A 20,618-nucleotide genomic window follows, 5' to 3' on the forward strand; every position below is an offset into this window, starting at 1 on the left:
AGACAAAGCGAGCGAGCGAGAGATAACCCCACAACTGCTAAGAAGCTGGAGTAATAGTGTTACAAATACTTTGGCTCTTTTATTTCATGGTATCCTTCAGAGTTACTGTAAATATACACTTCTTTAAAAGAATATAATTATAAATTGCTTTCAATAAAAGTATTGGATGCCTAAACGTTTTCCTGAGTTGGCTCTGAAATGCACATTGATAACATCTGGCCGAACATACTCACGTAGGAGAAAAATTCAAATAACTTGTGTTTAACGTTTATGGTTTTTCTGGGGAGGGAGGCAGTGAGAAATGAAAACCACCTGAGTGAGGACTATTATCAGGATAGTGTGCAAAACAGAAAGGAGCCTTGGGGATGAACAGCCACGCTCCATCAGGTCAGCTGCCTCGGAGCTCAAGAATGGAGCATGTGGCCTTATGGTAAAGTTTCCGCCTATGAAGGGAAAATTGATGTGGATCTTTGTGGTTCAACAGGGAAAAATGGTTGGAATTTGAATCTGAGTGGTAGAAGCCAGAAAGGCGATTCCGGAACGCTTACTCTAAGGTAAACGACAAAATCTTGGCATTGGAGGGATCTCTGCCGCTTTATGGTCAGGGGGAAAATGAGATGTGACTCATGGTTGTCAAGGAAGAGCGTGCGTTTCACGGCTCCTTTTTGTTTCAGGGAGTCCAAGTGCACCTCGGCAGTCAGGCCTAGGGACAGAAATAGAGCAAATATCATCAGGAAAGGCAAAGTATTCAGTGAATGCAGTGCTAGAATGAATTTCTAGTTCAACTTGCTTACTCAGAAAACATTGTTTTCATAGCTGGGATGAAAAACAATAGACGAGCTGAAAAGAAGTTTTATGAAATACTCTCCAAGCCGAGAAACTTGTTTTGTAAAGGTTTGACAAAGTCATTTCCACCCCCTACCCAACTATTATATTTGTTTTTGCAGACAGTCTTAATGCCAACCATTCAAGTAACAGTTATGTAGAAGTTTCCATTATATACCATAGAAATCTTAATATTAAAAAAGGGGGGCTCTTTCAAAGTTTTATGTGGTCTGTGCCGAGAAACGCTTACTGCTAACTTTTCTTGGTATAGTATAGGAGCATAAAAATGAAAATGTGCTCACCTATTGTATTTGAAATGCTCTGGCCTGTTACAGATGCACATACGCTTAAAGAGAAGCTATGGAAAATAACAGTCAATAATATATTGGTTAGTAAAGTTTTGTATCTGAAGTAGCAATCTTTATCTCACCCAAAATAAATTGAATACATCATTTTTCCTCTGTACTTCTCATTATCCACACACACAACTAAATATACATATATTTATAATATTTATCTATCTCACCAGTTGACCACAACACTAATACAATTAAGACAGGTAATATTAATAGAGGAAGTTAACCACAAGTTAACTGAATTAACCAATGGGTTAAGACTTAATTAAGTAATTGATTACTCGTTGCTTTTATTCCATAAATACATATGAATATTGGCCTTGTGTTAGGGAAGAATTAGGCAGTACAGCATGGAAACAGCTAGCGGTAAAGCCTGGAGATGATCAAGAACATGACTCCATTTGAGGAACCCACAGAAATTCAGTATGGTTGGGGGGTGAGAGCAAGGTGGGGAAGTGCAAGGAGGCAAGGCTGGCTGGGTTGATCTGTGGCAATGAGGCTTTGAAAGCTATGTTAAAGAGTTTGGATTTCATCCTAAGGGGCATGGAGCACCATGGGATGATTAAAGCACATCCCTACTTGGCTTAGGAAGAGAAGGGAACCTGATGGTAACTTGCTGGTGTGGGTACAATTAGAGGCAGACACTTCATGAGGGCAGGGGGGTAGAAAGAACAGAAGAAGCTTAGTGTGGCTGTCTCAAGCTGGGTGGGCACAGTGATATGGTGCGTAGATACAATTAAAAGATGGCGGACATGCACAAGAAACATTTTATAGTTTTGCCTAGAACATGACCTAAACTCAATCCAGAGAGGTGTCTGCTGCAGCTGGTAGGATGACCTGTGCTTGGACCTGTTCTGTGGCCAAAGAGGAAATGAGAATGGGTCACTTGTCTCTGCCTGGCTTTGCAGAATGTGCTCACATCCCTCCTGAAAAATGTCAAGCCCTAACAGCCAGCATTCAAGATGGGGCTTTTTCACATTTCTAGGAAAGTAAAAATATAAGAAAATACTTAACTATGATTTAATGACAGTCTTAATGATTTTACTAATAAAATACTATAGTATGATTTGAATATTTCTATTGCATCCAAAAGCTGTAAGTAATCCCTAATCATACGTTAATTATATGTCAGCTTCCTGTGTGAAATATAATGAAACTGTGTCACATCTGGGACTCATCTGTCTACCGTGACCTCAGTAAATGTCTCCCTTCAGGGTAAATAATTTGCCACATGCCATTAAGCCAATAGTTTCCTGAGATGTCTCTGCTATTACAAGTGTTTGTACCACTTTCCCAGAGAAATCACAAGTACCAGCTCAATTCTACTTCAATTAGAATTATTTAAGGAAGATGAATAGTTAACCCTGTCTTAAAATTCTGCAGCGTGTCAGGCTTCAAAATTGAATTTTTTTCCTGTGCCCAACTTTTTTTTTTTTGCAAGTATTTGGTTATGTGTTAAAATCATAGACAAAGTTCATTATATTTTCCAAGATGGATTCCTATTTGCGATGAAATTATCAACTTATGTAAATCAAAATAACTTTATATACAGTATTGTGTTTAACATGAATAACTCAAAAGCAATGAAGTTTTTGAAAAAGAAATAAAGCTCTGAATATGAATATTATTTTTTCTTTGTGAGAAGGTATTTTTAAAAAAATTTATTTATTCATGATAGACACACACAGAGAGAGAGGCAGAGACACAGGCAGAGGGAGAAGCAGGACCCATGCAGGGAGCCCAACGTGGGACTCGATCCCGGGACCCCAGGATCGCGCCCTGAGCCAAAGGCAGGCGCCAAACAGCTAAGCCACCCAAGGATCCCCTGTAAGAAGGTATTTGATCAACAAATGATGTCAGCAGACTTGCGAATTATATTAATCACATGTCAGTGTCGTTCTATATTTCTTTCTTAGTTCTCCCTCTCTGTTACTCCATGTCATTAACTGGGATGACTGTAACTTTTTTCATACAAGTTTAAAGTAACTGCTACAATTTACTGAATTATTGATAACAGTACCTCAACCTGCCAGTTTATAGGTGTCCTTTCACAGAAAAGAGTTGCCATGTAGAAGGCTCTGATCTAAAAGGAAAACCTCAACATTTTATAGTAGTGGGCCAAAATATTAACTCTTTTAAAGAAAATTGTTATTATTGGGGTGCCTGGCTAGTTCAGTCTGTAGAGCACACGACTCTTGATCCTGAGTTCAAGCTCCACATTGGGTGGGGAGCCTACTTAAAAAAAAAAGACATAGTCCTATCAGATATCAAAAAATGTTATCAAGTTATGATAAATAAAACATTATTAAGAAAATTTTAATTATTGAAGCATATTTGATGTATACTGTTATATTTGTTTCAGGTGAACAACACAATGATTTGACAACTCTATACATTACTCGATGCCCACCACGATAAGTGTAGTTACCATCTGTCACCATACAAAGTCATAACAAAATTATTGGCTCTATTCCCTATGCTGTCCTTTTCATCACTGTGACTTATTTATTTTATAAATGGAAGTCTGTATACCTCTTAATCCCCTTCGTCTCTTTCACCTCTCTGCCCCTCTTCTCTCTGCCAACCACCTGTTTGTTATCTGTATGAGTCCGTTTCTGGTTTTTTGTTTACTCATTGTTTTGTTTTTTAGATTCCGCATATAAGTAAGATCATAATATTTTTCTTTCTCTGTCTGACTTATAATAACTTAGCATAATACCCTCTAGGCCCATCCATACTGTTGCAAAAATCTCATTCTTCTTTATGGCTGGGTGATAGTCCACTGTAAATATATATATCATATCTTTCTTATCCATTCATCTATTGATGGACACTTGGGTTACTTCCATATCTTGGCTATTGTCAATAATGTTGCAGTAAACATAGGGGTGCCTATGTCTTTTTGAATTAGTATTTTTGTTGAAATATTCACTCTGAATTTAGCAAAACATATATTTTACATAAACACAGACATATATTCATTATGTGTTTTGTATATCAGAGAATTAGGTCCACTCAGGTCTATATTTAATTATGAAGTACACTTGAGTTGTCAGGGAGAGCTGTGATCTCCAGGTAGAGTTAAAATTGCAAACTTGAATTTATGATCACATTCAATATGGTACATTAGTCTGAATAGGTCTGATTGGAATAAAAACATTAAATCAACCCAGAGCCCTCATCACATAAACACTAAAGGAGGTTATAGAATGTTTGTCTATAGTGTTTCTAATACATCAGAAGGCAGGACAGTACATGACAAATCCTCCAACACCAGCCCTGACTCAATGCGCAGTTGGGATAATGATACTGTGATATAGCAGTGTGCATAGCCATGCAGGAGAGAGAGTGAGGTGGATGTGAAACAAGATTTAAAACTACAAGGCAATTCATTTTTTTTAAGTTTATTTATTTATTTTAAGTAATCTCCACATCCAACGTGGGGCTTGAACTCACGATCTCGAGATCAGGAGTTGCATGCTTCTCTGACTGAGCCAGCCAGGCACCTCTCATTTCTCAATCTAAGCAATTTAATTCAATTTCAGTGACAGCAAATATTTTGCATAGAGTTAGGCATACTACTTTATGCAAAAAGGTTTTCTTAAATTTGAAAATGGATAATGAAGGTCTTTCATATTTATCAAATGAAATATTTTACTAAATACTTTTTATTTTTCTAATTGATTAATAACAATGTTAATATTTACTGTGCCCGTTTTATTTTTTATTTTTTCTAATTTGGAAATGCCAGTAGCAGATACTTTATAAAACTACACAGCTATTTGAAAGCCACAGAAATTCACACTGATAAATGTGAAGAACTATTTTCCAGTTAGGGTTCACTTAAATAGTTTTCAGATGTAGAATACAAGGTTATATCAAATACAGACAAAAACTCTAAGAAAGCAAACCGACAACTGCCCATCAATCATTTTGGAAACACTGACCTAAGTTCCTAAAATAAAAGCTATCAGAGAAACACATTCTAGACTGAGCCGGCTCTTAACTTTCATCTTCAAGTACCCTGAGCCTCTATTAATTCCAAATTTTTGCACGTGGAAATGAAATGTTTCTCAGAGAATGCATGCAATAGAGTGGAATAAATAATCATAAAGACATATATTTATTCATTTGCCCACATAACAAATTCCATCTTACTGTAATAATATGATTTAATGCAATAAGGGAAACAGCTCATGAAAAGAAACACTTTTTTTTGGTAACAAAGTAATACTCTTCCTATAAAACCAAACAGACCCATGTCAATTAAAAATACTTATATTTTATTTTAAAAAAAGAACCCTAAAAATCCTTCGAAATAATGATCTAGTTCAAAATAGCACTTGATGTCAGAGCCTGCCACACCCAGATACTCAAAAAACTCCAGCCTGGGGTCCATTCACTTGTGAACATGGAACACTAGACTCTTTGGGGAAATACTGAGTCTTAGCACTCTTGCCCAAGTAGCTCCCACAGTTCATTTCAATGAGTGAATCACGCCAGGGTAAGGACAGATGCTGGCTCTTTCACATATTTTCTCAGATCAGGTTTTCATTATAATACTTTATGGTTTTAAACCATTTAAAAATGTGCTCAGGGCACTTTTCCCAGCTACTTTCAAAAACCGGTAAAGAAGAGGGCACGCCTCCCAGAAGGAATCAGGGAGCACCCAGCTAAGGACGTTTTTTTCCACATTTCTTCAGGGTCCTCCTCACCACCCCCCACCCTCGACCTCCACCCATGAAGGCTTTGACTCCAGCATTTGAAGCTTTTGACTCTTGTCAAAAGACCATCAACAACACATTGAGCTTGGTTGGAACTAAGCTCTCTAGGTCAAGACTGGTTGGTTCTGCATTCTGACATTCTTTGGAACTGAACATACTGTCTGAGTTAGACCACACCTTCTGGAAAATGAGGGCAAATCTCAAACACCCCGAGGATTTGTTGATTTTCTAGAGGATATACCCTGTTGGCATTACCCAATACCACAGACTTCTGACTCTTGAGGACCTCCATATTGAGAAACAAAGTCGCATATTCTCAAGCTGTGTTACAATCGAGTTCCATTTGTAGTTCCTTTAAGATGACCAGCAAGATTGAGAGGCAACACTTTGAGAAGTGATATAGATATAGATGGTTTCCTCCTACAGTCCACCAAAGGAACTGTAATTCTACTAATATTCCTGATAATGAGATTAGGGTCACAACAATAGAGTTGTGAGCACAAAATTGCTATTTTTTAAAAAAGATTTTATTTATTTATTTGTCAGAGAGAGCAAGAGAGCAAGAGAGAGCACAAGCAGGGGGAGTGGCAGAGAGAGGGAGAAGCAGGCTCCTCATGAGCAGGGAGCCTGATGTGAGACTTGATCTCAGGATCCTGGGATCATGACCTGAGCAGAAGGTAGACGCTTAACAGACTGAGCCATCCAAGTGCCCTTAAAATTCCTATTTTAATAATGTGTACTTTTTGTCTGATTATGTACTCTAAATTATAAAACTGACATATGTTTTCACAGTGCAGGAAACCAAGTGACTTAACTGAAGTCTGACTATTAAAAAAAAATGTCTGAGAGGGGGTATCCATATATTTTCATTTTGGTTAATATTTATTTTAGCATGCCAAGAATCAAAAAGAGATCTCCCCGATTTGTTTTATTGGAAATTGCCCCAAATGTTCTTATGCTTCTCCTCTTACCTGGAGCCTATAGATTGGAGAAGTAGCCTCAAGTGATTAGTTAACAACAAAAGATCAGCATCATGTAAAAAGATCCTTCTCTTTTTTTTTGAAAGACTGTTTTTTGTCTATATCTGTATTTCTTTCTATCTCTATATATTGAAAACCATGTGTGTGCATTCATGCCTCCCACTCCAGATTAGAAACACAAGAAATACTCTAGTTTTCTTCCTTTCTGTATTTGTGCTTTTCTTCTATGACATTGAGAAATATTGCTGCCATTATAGCCATCATACCTGCTTACATCTTCCATCTCTCTGAATATTGTTATCTTAAAAAAAATTTCGGAGTGTAGTTGACACATTACATTGGCTTCAGGTGTACAACTTAGTGCTTTGACGAGTATACACATCATGCTATGGTCACCACAAAGTATAGCTACCATCTGTCCCATTACATTGTTACTATAATGTCACTGACTGCGTTCCTCATGTTCTGCTTTTATTCCTGGTACTTACTCATTTCATAATTGGGAGACTGTGTCTCCCTCTAGCCTTCACCCATTTTGTCCAACCCCCATCCCCATCCCCTCTGGCAACCACTAGTTTGTTCTCTGTATATAGATTCTTTTTGTTTATTCAATTTTTTTTTTAGATTCCATTTATGAGTAGAATCATATGATATTTGTCTTTCCTAGTCTGACTTAGCATGATACCCTCCAGGTCCATTCATGTTGCCTCAAATGGCAAGATCTCATCTTTTTGGGGGGTTATGTAATATTCTAGTGTGTGAGTGTGTGTGTATGTAGGACAGAGCAATATATTGTATATGTTGTAATATTGTATAGTAATATATATAGTAATATTTTATCTCTCTCTCCCTATATATGTGTGTGTGCGTGTGTGTGTGTGAGGTCTATGTATATATATAGATCTCACATTTTCCTTCTCCATTCAGAAAGACTAACTCTTTGTTACTTAAATTGGATGCACACTTGATTGGAGTTTCTCAGAACTACAAAGTCCCAGGCCCTACCCCAGAAGCTGGATTACCACGAGAAGCCCAGGTGATTTGAATCCACATCAGAGTTTGAGAAACACCAGACTAACTCACCAGGCCACAGATGACAGAGACTCTAGAATCTGGCATGTTTTATTTTCCAGATTGATAATCATTGGGTGCAGCAAAAGCTGGGCGTCTACAGTGACAACTGGCCTTGCCCTGCAGGGAGAAGACACAGGGTTACAATGAGCCACGGGAGAGACACCCCACTTCTAGAGGCCTCTGCCAACATTCCCAGCCTTTGTACCAAGATTTTGCCTTCCTGGGTGAACAGGTGGGCTCCAGACTTAATTACCTTCAAACACGTGTGGTCGCTTATGGCTACAAATCAAGGATGCTGTGGGTCTGTCAAGCAAAATGGCATTCACAGACCTGCTTTGTTTATGGAGTGGACTCCAGGTATTTTGGGGATATTGCTGTGAAGTGCTGTGCTGGGATCTGCTCCATTTGGGTCTGAGGAAATGCATCATCCTCTATTTGCTCCTGCCTGTAAGTACTCTAGGTTTGCAAATTTTCTTTCCTGTTGGGTTGATGGTTTTTTATTTTGATTGATAATTTCCTATCCAAGCTTTGTAGGTTTAGCTAAACACATCATGGTGGGTTGGCAAGATCACTGTGTACTTCACACAGAGCTGAGGTTCTCAATCCTGACTGCACGATGTATGCACCCGTGGAGTTTTCAGACAGGTGATATGCCCGGGCCCCACCACAGATGAAGTGCATCAAAACCGCAGGGGGCCGGGGCCAGGCAGGCATCAGAAGGTTAACCAAGCCTTCCAGGTGGTTCTAATGCGCAGCAAACTCCATTTTAACCCCCCAGGTGAGCATAACGAGACAAGTGAGTAACTCACTGGGGAAGGGGATGGGGCAATTTTTAAAGCTCTGTTCCAAGATAGGAGAGTTCAGAGCCAGGACTCCAGATGACAACATGAAAAGTTGGGTAACTTTTCCTCTGATGGGAGGGGAGGCAGTGCTTTGGGCCAGTGTGTGAAACAGTTTCATGATTACCACATGGGCCCCAACTGGGAGGGAGGAGGCTGGCAGCCAGCATCTGACTGTGATGTAGGTCTGACCCCTGTGAAGGAGTGAGGGAAGGAAAGAGGACTGGATGGTGGAGTTAGACCCTAGCAGCTGGAATATGAGTTCATCAGCCCTGAGTGGAGCATTGTTCTGGCCACTGCACACATAGCCTTATCCTTAGATACTTGAGCTTTTCATTCATCTGATCCTCTATAACCCGAAGCAGTGAGGGGCCGGTCTACACCAGCCTATGTGTATGTATGCCTTGGGATGGTTGAAGGTGAAAATCTCACTTGGGGAAACCTAACTTTAGAATTGCTCTGGGGGAGGGGCTAGGTTAGCAGTGCCCAGAACACCCAGGACTGCTCTCTGTCTTTTGTTTTGACATCCCGATCTAGTGTCCTGAATTCCTAGAAAAAAAATTTTTTTAAGAAGAAAAAAGAATCTAACATTTTTGAGCACCAGCTGTCTACTATAACATACAATTCTGTGTACTTTACCTGCAGATTCTCACTTAATCCTCTTCACAAAAATAAACTCCTAAAGCAAGTACTGTTGTCCCCATTTAACAAATGAAAAATCAGAGGCTTAGAAAATTGTAGGAACTTGCCCAAGATGACACATGAGTGAGTGTGTGGAACGGCTAGGGCTTTGAATCCAGACCTGTCAGGTATGAACTGTTGTTCAATGCTTGCTTTTGGAATATCAATTCCTGGCACATTCCATTCCTTAGTCTCCACACCTGATTTATAGAAACCAGAGTAAATAGTAACCTCTTCCCACTGGTACCCTTTCTCTATAAGCACATTTCAATGGATTTCCAAACCAAAGAGAAGAATTCAGACCTAGTAACATCTAAGGAATGCATCCTGTTTTAAATTCTGCTGAGATTCATATCTTAATCTCACATTATGTTAGTAGGGACTAGAAGTTTGGTCATGAGGATGAGAATAAAAAGGCAGAGAAATGAAAGAAAGGAAAAGAGTGGAGAGCAAAGATTCCTCCAGACTTAAAAAAAAGCATCTAATTGTTTTCCAAAATAAAGAGGTGGCATAGACTCTTGAAGGTAAAACTAGTGGCAGAAAGGAAATGCATTTGAAACAGTTAGAAGGACCTTTGCATACCACAAGCCACGTACCTGTAAACAGCTACTTTTCCTGTCCCGAATGCACCTACAATTAAATCTAAAAAAGACAAGAACTCAGAACACATGTACATATTTTACAGAAACAATCTAAGCTCATCATAAATAGCATATAGAGCATCCTGAGATGCTGATTGTAGAGTGAGGCGCATCCAGTGGGAGCAGCAAATTGCACCTTCCTGAAGACATTCTGGAAAGGATGTTGGAACTGCACTGTAACTCTGTGGGACACACAAACCAGTAGATCTCAATCCCTTCTAGACTCGGGAATGTCAGCTTTCTAGAAATGTTTTAAAAATACATCATAACACCATTCCTCTTATCCACCACACTGGAGGCCTGCACATTAAGGAAAAGGAAAGGGAAAAAAACCATATGCTCAGTGCTTGTATGTACCAGGCATGTTACACACCTTATTTTCCCATTCCTTCCACCAACGACCCTGTGAGGCAGGTGTCATTACCCGTGAAGTGGGACATTTTGACTGCCTTTTTGACATGACCACTTGCTCTTTATGAATAGTGTGGATGGTGAGTATCCTCTTGTCAAAGTGATTAGTAGTTTATGAAATAATTGGTGTCATTATAATGATCTTAAATAACAACAACAGCGATAATAATACATGTTGAACACTTAACTCTGATCTGGGAATTCTTTTGAAGAGTTGACCTTGATTATTCCTAACAAGAAACTAGAAAGTCTCTACTATTTGCACAATTTTGCAGGTAGGTAAATTGAGGCTTAAGAGGGCAAACCTATAAATTCACTGGAGTCCACACTAGGTGAGAGGTGGGGCTGGTCTACAGCAGTGCCGGGCACTAGAACAATCTTAGGCTGTCTGAGGGGTAACACTCACACTGATCACAGCACTTGGCTAATACATGGGTAAAGCGGTCTGTTTCTGTAGATCTAATCTATAATGGTTACTCTTGTTAAATGCCACCAAACATACAAATGACGATGGCTGAATCTCCAGAGTAAAATTTAGATGTAGATGTGAGAAAACTGGACCTGGTAGAAATAACAGCCACAGAAGAAGACTTAAAACATTTGAGACCATAAGTGGTTAATCCTAGCAGAGCAGAAATGAAAATGAAAAAAAAAAAAAAGAGAGAGAGGAACTTATCTGGCCTGTCCATATGGAAAACCGATCAAGAAATTGGTCTAGTGGAGTTTGCACAAGAAGATGATTTGTAGCCACATTCCCTCAGCAGCCACCTTTCCTGGATGTAGGAGCAGCATCGGACTGCAAGCATGATTCCCCTTGGAGGGCCGGAAGTGCCCCTGGCCTGAGCCCTCAGCTAATGATGGATGGAAGCAGGCCATAACCAGGGATGACCGCTTCCTTACCCCTCCAAGGGGATAGCCCTGAGGCATGCATTCTTCCCCATGTCTCACATGTCCCCAGCTCCCTCTGCCCACTGTGTCAATGTGCTTCATAACCACCTTCCTTCCTCTACCCTCTACCCTCCTCCCTTGGCGATGTTTCTTTGGACCATTTCTCATGTGACCTGCTTGCTTTCTAATCCTTGTCTTAATGTCTGTGCTGGAAGAACCCAACCTAAGACCTTCAAAAAAAAAAAAAATGGACTCAAATATCTTCAAGGTTAAAACCACAGTTGAGATGTCTCATGTTTTAATAGACACAGAATCAGATTCAGATGATAGGTTTGAGACTGGACTCCAAAGCTCCATGTCTAAAAAAGTGTATATGTGAATGTTTAAAAAAGTCAAATGAAGGTCATCTTCAAGAGATGATCAAGAGATCATCTCTTTTTGGGTGAGATTAAAAGATGCATTAAGAAAATCGACAATTTGAATAATTATGGCTTTGGAAAAAGAGTCTTTTCCAAAGTTCAAGTCTTTGAAGCCAGAAGCCAAAGTTTCTGAGTCTACCAATTTTTAAAATTATATCAGTTTCAGCTTTTTCAAGTATTTTCACTTTTATTTTTTCCTGTTACATTCATCTCTTCCAGCATATCAGTGCATTTTTTTGCTCTGTCAGAGGAAGAAGAGCTACTGATTTGAAGAAATGTGAACTCTATTCTCCGTGTGTGCCGTGGACTCCAGTAGTTACACAAGACTGGTGGCCCCCAGATGGATCCCTGCTATTGATGAGACATCAGACAAGAGAATTCTATTACAAAAACTGATTCGAGAGGAATTATGTATGTGCTTTGTTTTTGGCTCCAAATATGATGAAATAGGAATATACCAAGATTAGATCTTTTATAAAAGAGGAGTTTTAAGAATGGACTTCTCTGGAAATGGCAAAGAAAAAAGACTGTAAGCTCTTCCAGGGCAGGGATCTTTCTTCAAGCTTGCATATCACAGATACTTCATGGAAATAAATGAAGAAAGAAAGAATCTGCATCCACAGTACCAAGCACTGGGCCAGATTTGGAACAGAGGCTTTATAAATTGGAGAATAAGTAATAACAAGATAATGTACTAAAGATAAGAGAGAAAGAAAATGGGCCAATTGTTAACACAGGTTAATGGAAACCATAGTTAAATTCTGCTGGATTTTTCCATATGTGAGTGTGCATGCATGCACACACACACACACACACACACACACACACACACACAGAAGCTCCAAATTCTAGAACACTCCAGAAAGCAGTATAGAAGCTGCATCATAACTAGATCATTGTAGACAAGAAGCTGAGAGACTTCCCCTGACAATAATGAGCAAGAGGCCTTTTTCTTTAGGAAATTTGGTTTCTGTGCCTGAGGGTGGGAAGTTTACTACTCTGGGAACATAAAGTAACTGGCAAAAAAGGCCACAATTTTCTTCATGAGAATGTGGCTACAGTTATTCCGAGGCCAAGAAAACAGTTATCTACCAGGAAAGTATGTTTGCCTTTGGAGACACCACCTTGGTAGTGTGCCTGCTGGAAAGGCCAGAAACATTTATGCTCAGAAGCTTAAAATTCTGAGATCTCTCTAGAGGGGAGACTTGATCTGCCAATTTATATTCCTAACCAATTTCCCCTTTCAAAATATGTGATTTGTTTTAACAAGTACTATGTGGTTTCCATATACATATACATATACATATACATACATATATAGTTATATGATCTTTATTCATACACAGACTGATGTTTGTGTATATATGTATACACGCATGTATGTATACACACAAATACCCATCTATACAAGTATGTACATGCATATATACATAAATGTATACCTAAATGTACACATATATGTGTGCATGTATATATATATATGCATGCACACACTCTTTTTAAGATTTGCATAATTCCATCATGCTTAGGAATTTAAAAGATAACCTGAAGAGAAAGTAATTTGGTACTGATACTTGGATTCATAACTCTGCAAACTTTATTTCTTGTTCTGAGATAACAGGTCTTATGCCATTATGTAATATTTATTTTCCTTTCTTCTAGAAACTTCTTAAAGGCAGATTCTGAAAACAAAAAAATTTGCCTTTCTTTATCCAAGACACAGCTGTCTTTTTTTCTTGAAGAAAATTGGTTCTTTCTCCTTAGTCTAAAACTGATCCCCAAATGCTGGAGCTCTTTGTTATCACCTCACATTGCCCGAGACACAGTTTATTTTCTTTTCGGCTTTTGATGAAACAACTGCCTACTTTAAAGGATTCAAAAAGGGGAACATTAGCATGAACGCAGGATCAGTTGGCAAGAAAAAATAACCCTAAAAATGTGAGGTCATAGGAGATGTATTACACCTCCGTTCTGTATTTTATTTCTCCAAAATTATTATTACTAAATGAGGAAGAAGAAAAGAGCCAAACTTTTCAAGTGGTGCTTAGACTACAGGGCCTGATTTTTATTAACCTAGGAAGGAAATTTTAGAATTGGAAGAAATTCTATGTGAAAACATCAACTTTGTTTGAGTATGGGCATACGTGGGCAGGAGGGAGTGGTTGGAGGAGAGAGAGGGGGGCCGATGGGAGGGGAGGCAGCAGGAAGAGGGGTGACACAAATGCGTTAAAAGATCACCTAGAGTCCTTTAGTGGAAGTCCCTTTGGCCAGCCGAGAGCCTACGTTTCACAAGATGTAAGCCTTCTTACCTGCCACCCTCTTACTTTTCCTTCCTACTCTCCCGTTTTTTTTGAGAAATGTACTAATGCTTATGTCTGTAGCCAAAAATGCCATCAGAAGGTTCTTTTTCTATTTTGAAATTAAGACTCATTTACTAATTTAGAATAATCCTAGCCAATGAGAATTGCTGTAAGGAACTTGAGAAATACGGGAACATACAGCTAATAGTTGTATAAAAAGATTATGATTACTCAAGACAGAAGGCCACCTCAAATGTGACCAAAACAAATCACAAAGGAATTTTACAGTGAAATTCTTCTGCAAAAAATCAAAGCAGGGTCCAAGGAGAAATGAAAGAAACAGAGGAAGACATTTATAATCTATATGCCTGACCAAATGTATTTTTCAATGCTTACAAGAATGTCTGCAACGTAGTAAAAAATAATTATTATTAACCCTAGTTCATACTAAACACATATAAATTAATAATAAAACTATAAACATTCTAATATAAAGGTTGTAAAGAGGAAATGCACATCAAAATAAATAGTTAAGACCAATAGATATGTAGAGAGATGTTCAGCCTCATTAGTCAGTAAAAGGATCCAAATGAGAGGAACAATGAGTTATCATTTTTGACCTCTTGACTGGAAGAGATGAAAGAATCTTGGCAGGCAGTGTTGGGTGGAGAGCCAAGGACTGGGCACTCATGCTGTCTGTGTGCGTGAGGGTAAATGGGCACGATTTTCTTGGAAGGTAGTTTGCCAGTGAGTCTGACAATGCATACCTTTGACCTGTGATTTGCACTTCTAGGAATCTGTCCTGAGGCCATATGGGACAATCCTGCAGAGATGTGTCAGGCAAAAGCTAACTTTCTAAACATTCTGAATATACAAATTCCTTTGTTGCAATAATCCCACGAGGTGCATACTCTAATTATTCCCATTTTAAAATGAGGTAAAGGAGGATCAGAGAAGCTAAACAGAGTAGGAAACAAGGCCAAGTTTAAACCCAGGCAGTCTGGCTACAGGGCTGACATGCTTTCCTATTTTACCAGGCTGCTTCCCAGAAGCACGTCTACGGACCATTGTTTCTCTCTTTAAAAAATTTTAAAATAAGGGCACCTGAGTGGCTCAGTGATTGATCCTGGGGTCCTGGGATCTCTTTCCCTCTTTCCCTCTCTCTGTGTCTCTCATGAATAAATCAATAAAATCTTTTTTTTAAAATAAAATTTTTAAAATTAAGCTATATTTTGCACACGGTAAATTGCATCCCTTTTAGTATCCTGTTCCAAGAGTTTTGTTCAATGCATCCGCTCATATGACTGCCACCATGCTCAAGATACAGAACAGCTCCATCATCCTAAAATGTCATCTCTGCTGCCTGTCACCAAACCCTCCCTGCCCCTTGCCCTGGAGGCCCCTAATCTGTTTTCCAGAACGCCAGAGAGAGGGAAGCATAGAGCATGTCGCTTTTTGGGTCTGGCTTCTTCCCCTCTCATCAGGGAGTCGTCTGCCATGTTGTGTGTGTCTTGAGCTCATTCTTCTTTCTTACTCAGCTGCTCCACTTTGTGAATGGCTCACAGAGTGTCCATCCCTGGCTAGTGGACACTTGCGTTGCTTCCAGTTTTGGGAAAGTCACTATAAACACATGTGTATGGTTTTATGTGTTCGCAGGCCACTTATGATTGGTAAATTCACTTGTTGGATCTCTCCAACATCCTCGAAGTCCTCTTTGAAAGCAGTGCTTTGTTTCAACTGGAAAATTACTGAATGGAGTGTAAAAATCAGGAATGCTAAATTCCAGTTCACTTCGCCACTCGTTTCCTGATGACTCTGGACAAGTCACTCTCCTCTGCCAAATGTCTGGTGAGATCTCCAAGGTTCCTGTGGTTCCAGAAAGCCACAAGTTCTGCAGAATTGGTGGGAGCTGCGCGACTGTGCCTTCTCTGCCCTGGTACAGTCCCGGATGCCCCTGTGACTGTCGGTCAGCTTTGTTCCTGCAGAGTTGGCTTCTTCTCTTGCCTCCATGATAGGATGGCCAGTTTCTGGCTTTCTCCCTGGCTTACCCAGACTCAGGCATCAGACCTGCTTACCTCCATGACTCAGCTGCCTGAACAGATCGTCCAAAGACTCCTGGCCTCCCATCTTAATGTTACTGATGCTCACAGTTCACAGTATCTCCCCTCCCCACCAGGCCCTTCTCACTGTCCAGGCAGCACATACCAGTGTTTTCAAGATGAATGATGCCCAACCAGCAGGATGGTTCACCTGGACCCCACCTGGGGTCTGCTTATTTTCCTATGGGGATGCTCTTCAGAGAAGCAGTGGGATTGAAGGTGATGTATAAGACAATGGTGTTAAAGATGGTGAGTAAATATGGCAATGTTGACTTGTAAGTAGGTTATGAAATTGGCTTAAATGTTCGGCACCAGAGAAACAGCTCGTGTCTGTGGGAAGCAGGCATTTAGATAAGTCTACTTGAGTTTGGCAAATGCATTAATCTAAAAATAGAGGCCGCCTTTCTTCCTTGCCTTTTTATTGCAACATGCAAAATATTACTGAGAGGAAGGTTATGAGTTGAGGAAGAAATGCTTGAAAAAAAATGCATGGTTTTATCCCAGAAAGTAATAATCCTAACAATCTGTCTGAAATGCTTCCAAATGAACTCTGAAGAAAAACATTTATGAGCTGGAATGCAGTATTAGGTTGCAACATTCTAATTTACTGAGAGTTTATTTTCCTTTTTAAAAAATCCCACACAAAATAAGGGTGAAATATCAAATGATGAGTCTGCCTTAGGAAAACAGTTTTCCAAATGTTATTGGCATCCCGCAGCTGCAAGAATTGCCTCTTTCCCTCTGCTGTTTGCTTAATGCTTTACTTGTTGCATTTGTTGTCACCATATCAAAGGCATTTCACTTTATCCTTGGTGTGGCCACACTTCCAACATGTGTGCTGTTCAGTCAGTTGCTAAAAGTCTTGGAGAAAACTCTGTTTCTTTAGGAATGGTCCCATTTATAAGTGGCTGCCTACTGGGAATGATTTCACAGTCTCCTAGAGGAGCTTGGTATCTCAAAGACATTTGCCCCACATCCAGCCTAACAGATAAAAGCCTAGGATTAAAACCTTGTGGGACTTTATGAGTCTGCTAAAGTGTCAGGGACTGAATTGTGTCCCCTCCCCCAGAGTTTATATGTTGAAGCCCTAACCTCCAGTAATTCAGAATGTGACTTTAAAGGGCCTTTAAGGAAGTAATTAAGTTAACATGAGGTCATGAGGGTGGGCCCTAATCTAATAGGACCAGCAGAGACACTCTGAAAGGGAAGACCATGTGAGGACACAAGGAGAAACTGGCCTTCTAAAAGCCAAGGAGAGAGGCCTCAGAAGAAATGAGCCCTACCCATATCTTGATCTTGGACTTGTAGCCTCCAGAACCCTGAGGAGATAATTGCTACTGTTTGAACCACCCAGCATGAGGTACTTTGTAATGGCAGCCATGGCAGACTGATACACGAAGATACACACTGATAGAGTTGCAAGGGAAGCAGGAGAGGAAGAGAAGAACATTTATGCAGTGGTTCCCACATTCAGGCTCCTTATTGAACACCCACCATGAGCCGAATTCTGCCCTAGCCACCAAAGGTTCAGCAGAGGGTGAGTAGATACACTCCCTTTCCTTGAGGCATTTCAGTCTATCAGCCAACTCTCCAAGGGGGCTTGTAAAAAACTCGGCCATTATGTCCCCACCCCTACCCCAGATCAGAGCTCCTAGGTGTCACCTACTTCCCCAAGTCACTAATGTCCAGATAAGAATAAGTATCTTAGGTCTTTCCTCACCACACATCTGAGAAAAGGAGTGTCTTTCTGCAGCTGGCATAGAGGAGTCATCCGGGACAGAAAGAAAAGGAAGCTGGGGATGAGAGGGGCTGAGTATTGCCCCAGTGAGCTTCACCTACCTCAAAATTTAGCCTGAGGGCTGGCCAGACCCTGAGCTAGCTAGCTTGCTTGGTTGGTTGGTTGCTTGCTTGCTTTCATTCCTTTTCTTTTTCCTTTTCTTTTTTAAAATTTTATTTATTAGAGAGAGAGCGCGCATAAGCATGGGGGGCAATGCAGAGGGAGAAGCAGACTCCCTGCTGAACAGGGAACATGATAGGCTGGATCCAGGACCCTGGGATCATGACCTGAGCCTAGCTGAAGGCAGGCACTTAACTGAGCCACCCAGGTGCCTCGACCCCGAGCTTTCTATTGTATGCTTGTGCTCTCATAAATTTCTGTTTGGGTTGGTAGTTTTTTGGAAACCAGCTATTAATAACATCAGTAAGAAAATAAAAATCATGGCCATATAGAAAGAAGAGCATTACATGAACAATGTTTGCAAGATGAAGTACTGAGAAGGATTTTGGTTATGTTAGTTATTTTGAAAATGTCTCATCCCTTCTCTTGTAGGAAGTTTGTGGCAAGAATTACCTGAGTCATCATGTTAAGGCACAGATCTGGCTCAAAGAGCTTGGACCTCTGCCTTATAGCTAGATTCTGAACCTTCCCACCTCCATTTGATGTGTGGTGTTAAGAAATTACAACAATTGACTATGTAGAGTTCTTTATAGTTTCCAAACTGCCTTTACAACAGTCTTGAGGGGTGAAGAAGCTGAGGTCAGGAGATGTAAGTGGTACATCTGAGGCTTTAGAGATGATAATGATGGCTGAAAAAGTGAGAATATGGGTCTCCTGGCTCCAGTTTGGTGATGTTTCTATCACACTGGCTGTTCGGCCTCCTGGCTTAGCAGTTTGAACAGCAATTGACATTTAAATGTCCAGTGAATACAGAGCTAGGGTCAAGTGTTCTACTAGGGTTAAGGGCTCTGCTTGCATCACTTGAATAGAGCTTCTTATGATCCCAGGAGAAGATGTCAAAGTTTATTTTAAAGGGCATCATCACCTCTGCTTACATTTCCATTCTCATTCTGCACAGGAATAAAATAGCTTACTGGATTTAAGTAGAGCTGGAAGATAGTGACCAGGTAAAAAGAGAGGAGAGCAACAACAGTTTATCTGCCTAGGTATGTGGCTGTGAGGAAATTCATTCATTCATTCATTCATTCATTCATTCAATCATTCATTTACGTTCACTTATTCTACACATATTTACTAGGTGTCTTTAGTGCCAGCTATTACTTTGGGCACAAGCGATTCCATAGTGAGCAAAACCAAATCCAGCGCTTGCCCTCACCTAATACAGTGTCCGGTCTAGTGGGGTGAAATAGATATTTATTAAATAATCACACAAATGTGTAATTTCAATCTGAGGTAAGTGTTGTGAGAGAAAGGACAAGAGTCAGGGAAGACTTCCTAAGGAAGTGACATTTGAACTGAGTTCAAAAGTAGGAAGTGAACTCCTGGGAAAATGTCCAGGGTGTACAATGGCAGAAGGGATGTCTCAAGTGAATTGCTCTAAAATATGGCTTTTAAATTACATATTAATAAATTAAAAATGACTTTTAGCAAGCATATGCAGTGGAAGGTCAGAAATAATGCAGAGGTTCTAAGTCCAGGAGAACTTCCTCTCACTCCTCCACATCCTGCCCCTCACCCATTAAAGGAACCGTGGCAAGGCATTGTGTTTTTATTAAGTACATCTTTACAAGTAAGATCAAGTATAAACGATATCCTGTCATATTTACTGTTGCCTTGGGTTTCGTAGAGAAGCCAGATTCTATGATTGAGTATTTAGAAGGGGATTAGTTCAAACTTAAACTGACAGATGTGCGTTTCTGGTCCAGCACACAGAAAGCTTGGAAGTCACCTCTCCATCTTCACAACAAGTAAAAAGCTGAGCAAACTGAAAAAACCAACAGCTCTTCCTAGATCCATAAGAGGAGTGAGGTAACACGGCAAACTGCTGCCCCCAGACTGGAGCAACTGACAGGCAAATACAGTGGACCACTTGTTGGAGTGGCAATCTCCAAGGGATCTAGTGCTGGATCCCGAAACCTGAGCAGCAGTTGAACTGCTGGAGGCTCAGTGTGGATGACTCTGGGGATTAACAACTCCATAGGATCTGGTCATGGAAGGTATGCATTTGTGAGTTTTACCTCGTGGGTCTCTACCAGGTTCTAACTGACCCAGGGGAAGGGAAATACTGACTCTAGCCCACTTTTGACATCCTGCCTACCATAAAGAAGAAGACTAAGAAGCATGTGTAAGTTTATAGTCCAGAGCACAGGCTCACTAAAAGACAGACCTACTCATAGGATTATAAAACACTTCCCCTCCCCCAGTGCCTACCACTCTATTCCCAAGGCCTATTTATGGCAGTTCCTTTTATTCAGTATACCATGCCTAGTTATAAGAATATTACAAGACATGACTAAAAGGCAAAAAAAATATAGTAGGAAGAGAAAGAGAGAGCAAGCCTTAAAACCAGACTCCTACATGGCAGGGATGTTGGAATTACAAGACTTAGAATTTAAAACAATTATGATTAATATGCTAAGGGTT

The 20,618-nt window shown here is 40.1% G+C and overlaps 1 protein-coding gene across 1 annotated transcript in view; it reads right to left on the reverse strand.

The window, feature by feature from the left end:
• ITGA8 (integrin subunit alpha 8) overlaps positions 1–20,618 on the reverse strand; it is a 171,830-nt gene that overhangs the window by 66,183 nt on the left and 85,029 nt on the right. The window contains exons 14-17 of the mRNA XM_055332378.1: positions 10,076–10,121; positions 7,969–8,076; positions 1,128–1,183; positions 549–703 (exon numbers count right to left, since the gene is read on the reverse strand). Coding sequence (XP_055188353.1) covers positions 549–703; positions 1,128–1,183; positions 7,969–8,076; positions 10,076–10,121 — 365 coding nt within the window. The remainder of the gene's footprint in view (positions 1–548; positions 704–1,127; positions 1,184–7,968; positions 8,077–10,075; positions 10,122–20,618) is intronic.

This window comes from Nyctereutes procyonoides, unplaced genomic scaffold (assembly GCF_905146905.1).
Source record: "Nyctereutes procyonoides isolate TBG_1078 unplaced genomic scaffold, NYPRO_anot_genome, whole genome shotgun sequence".
NCBI lineage: Eukaryota > Metazoa > Chordata > Mammalia > Carnivora > Canidae > Nyctereutes > Nyctereutes procyonoides.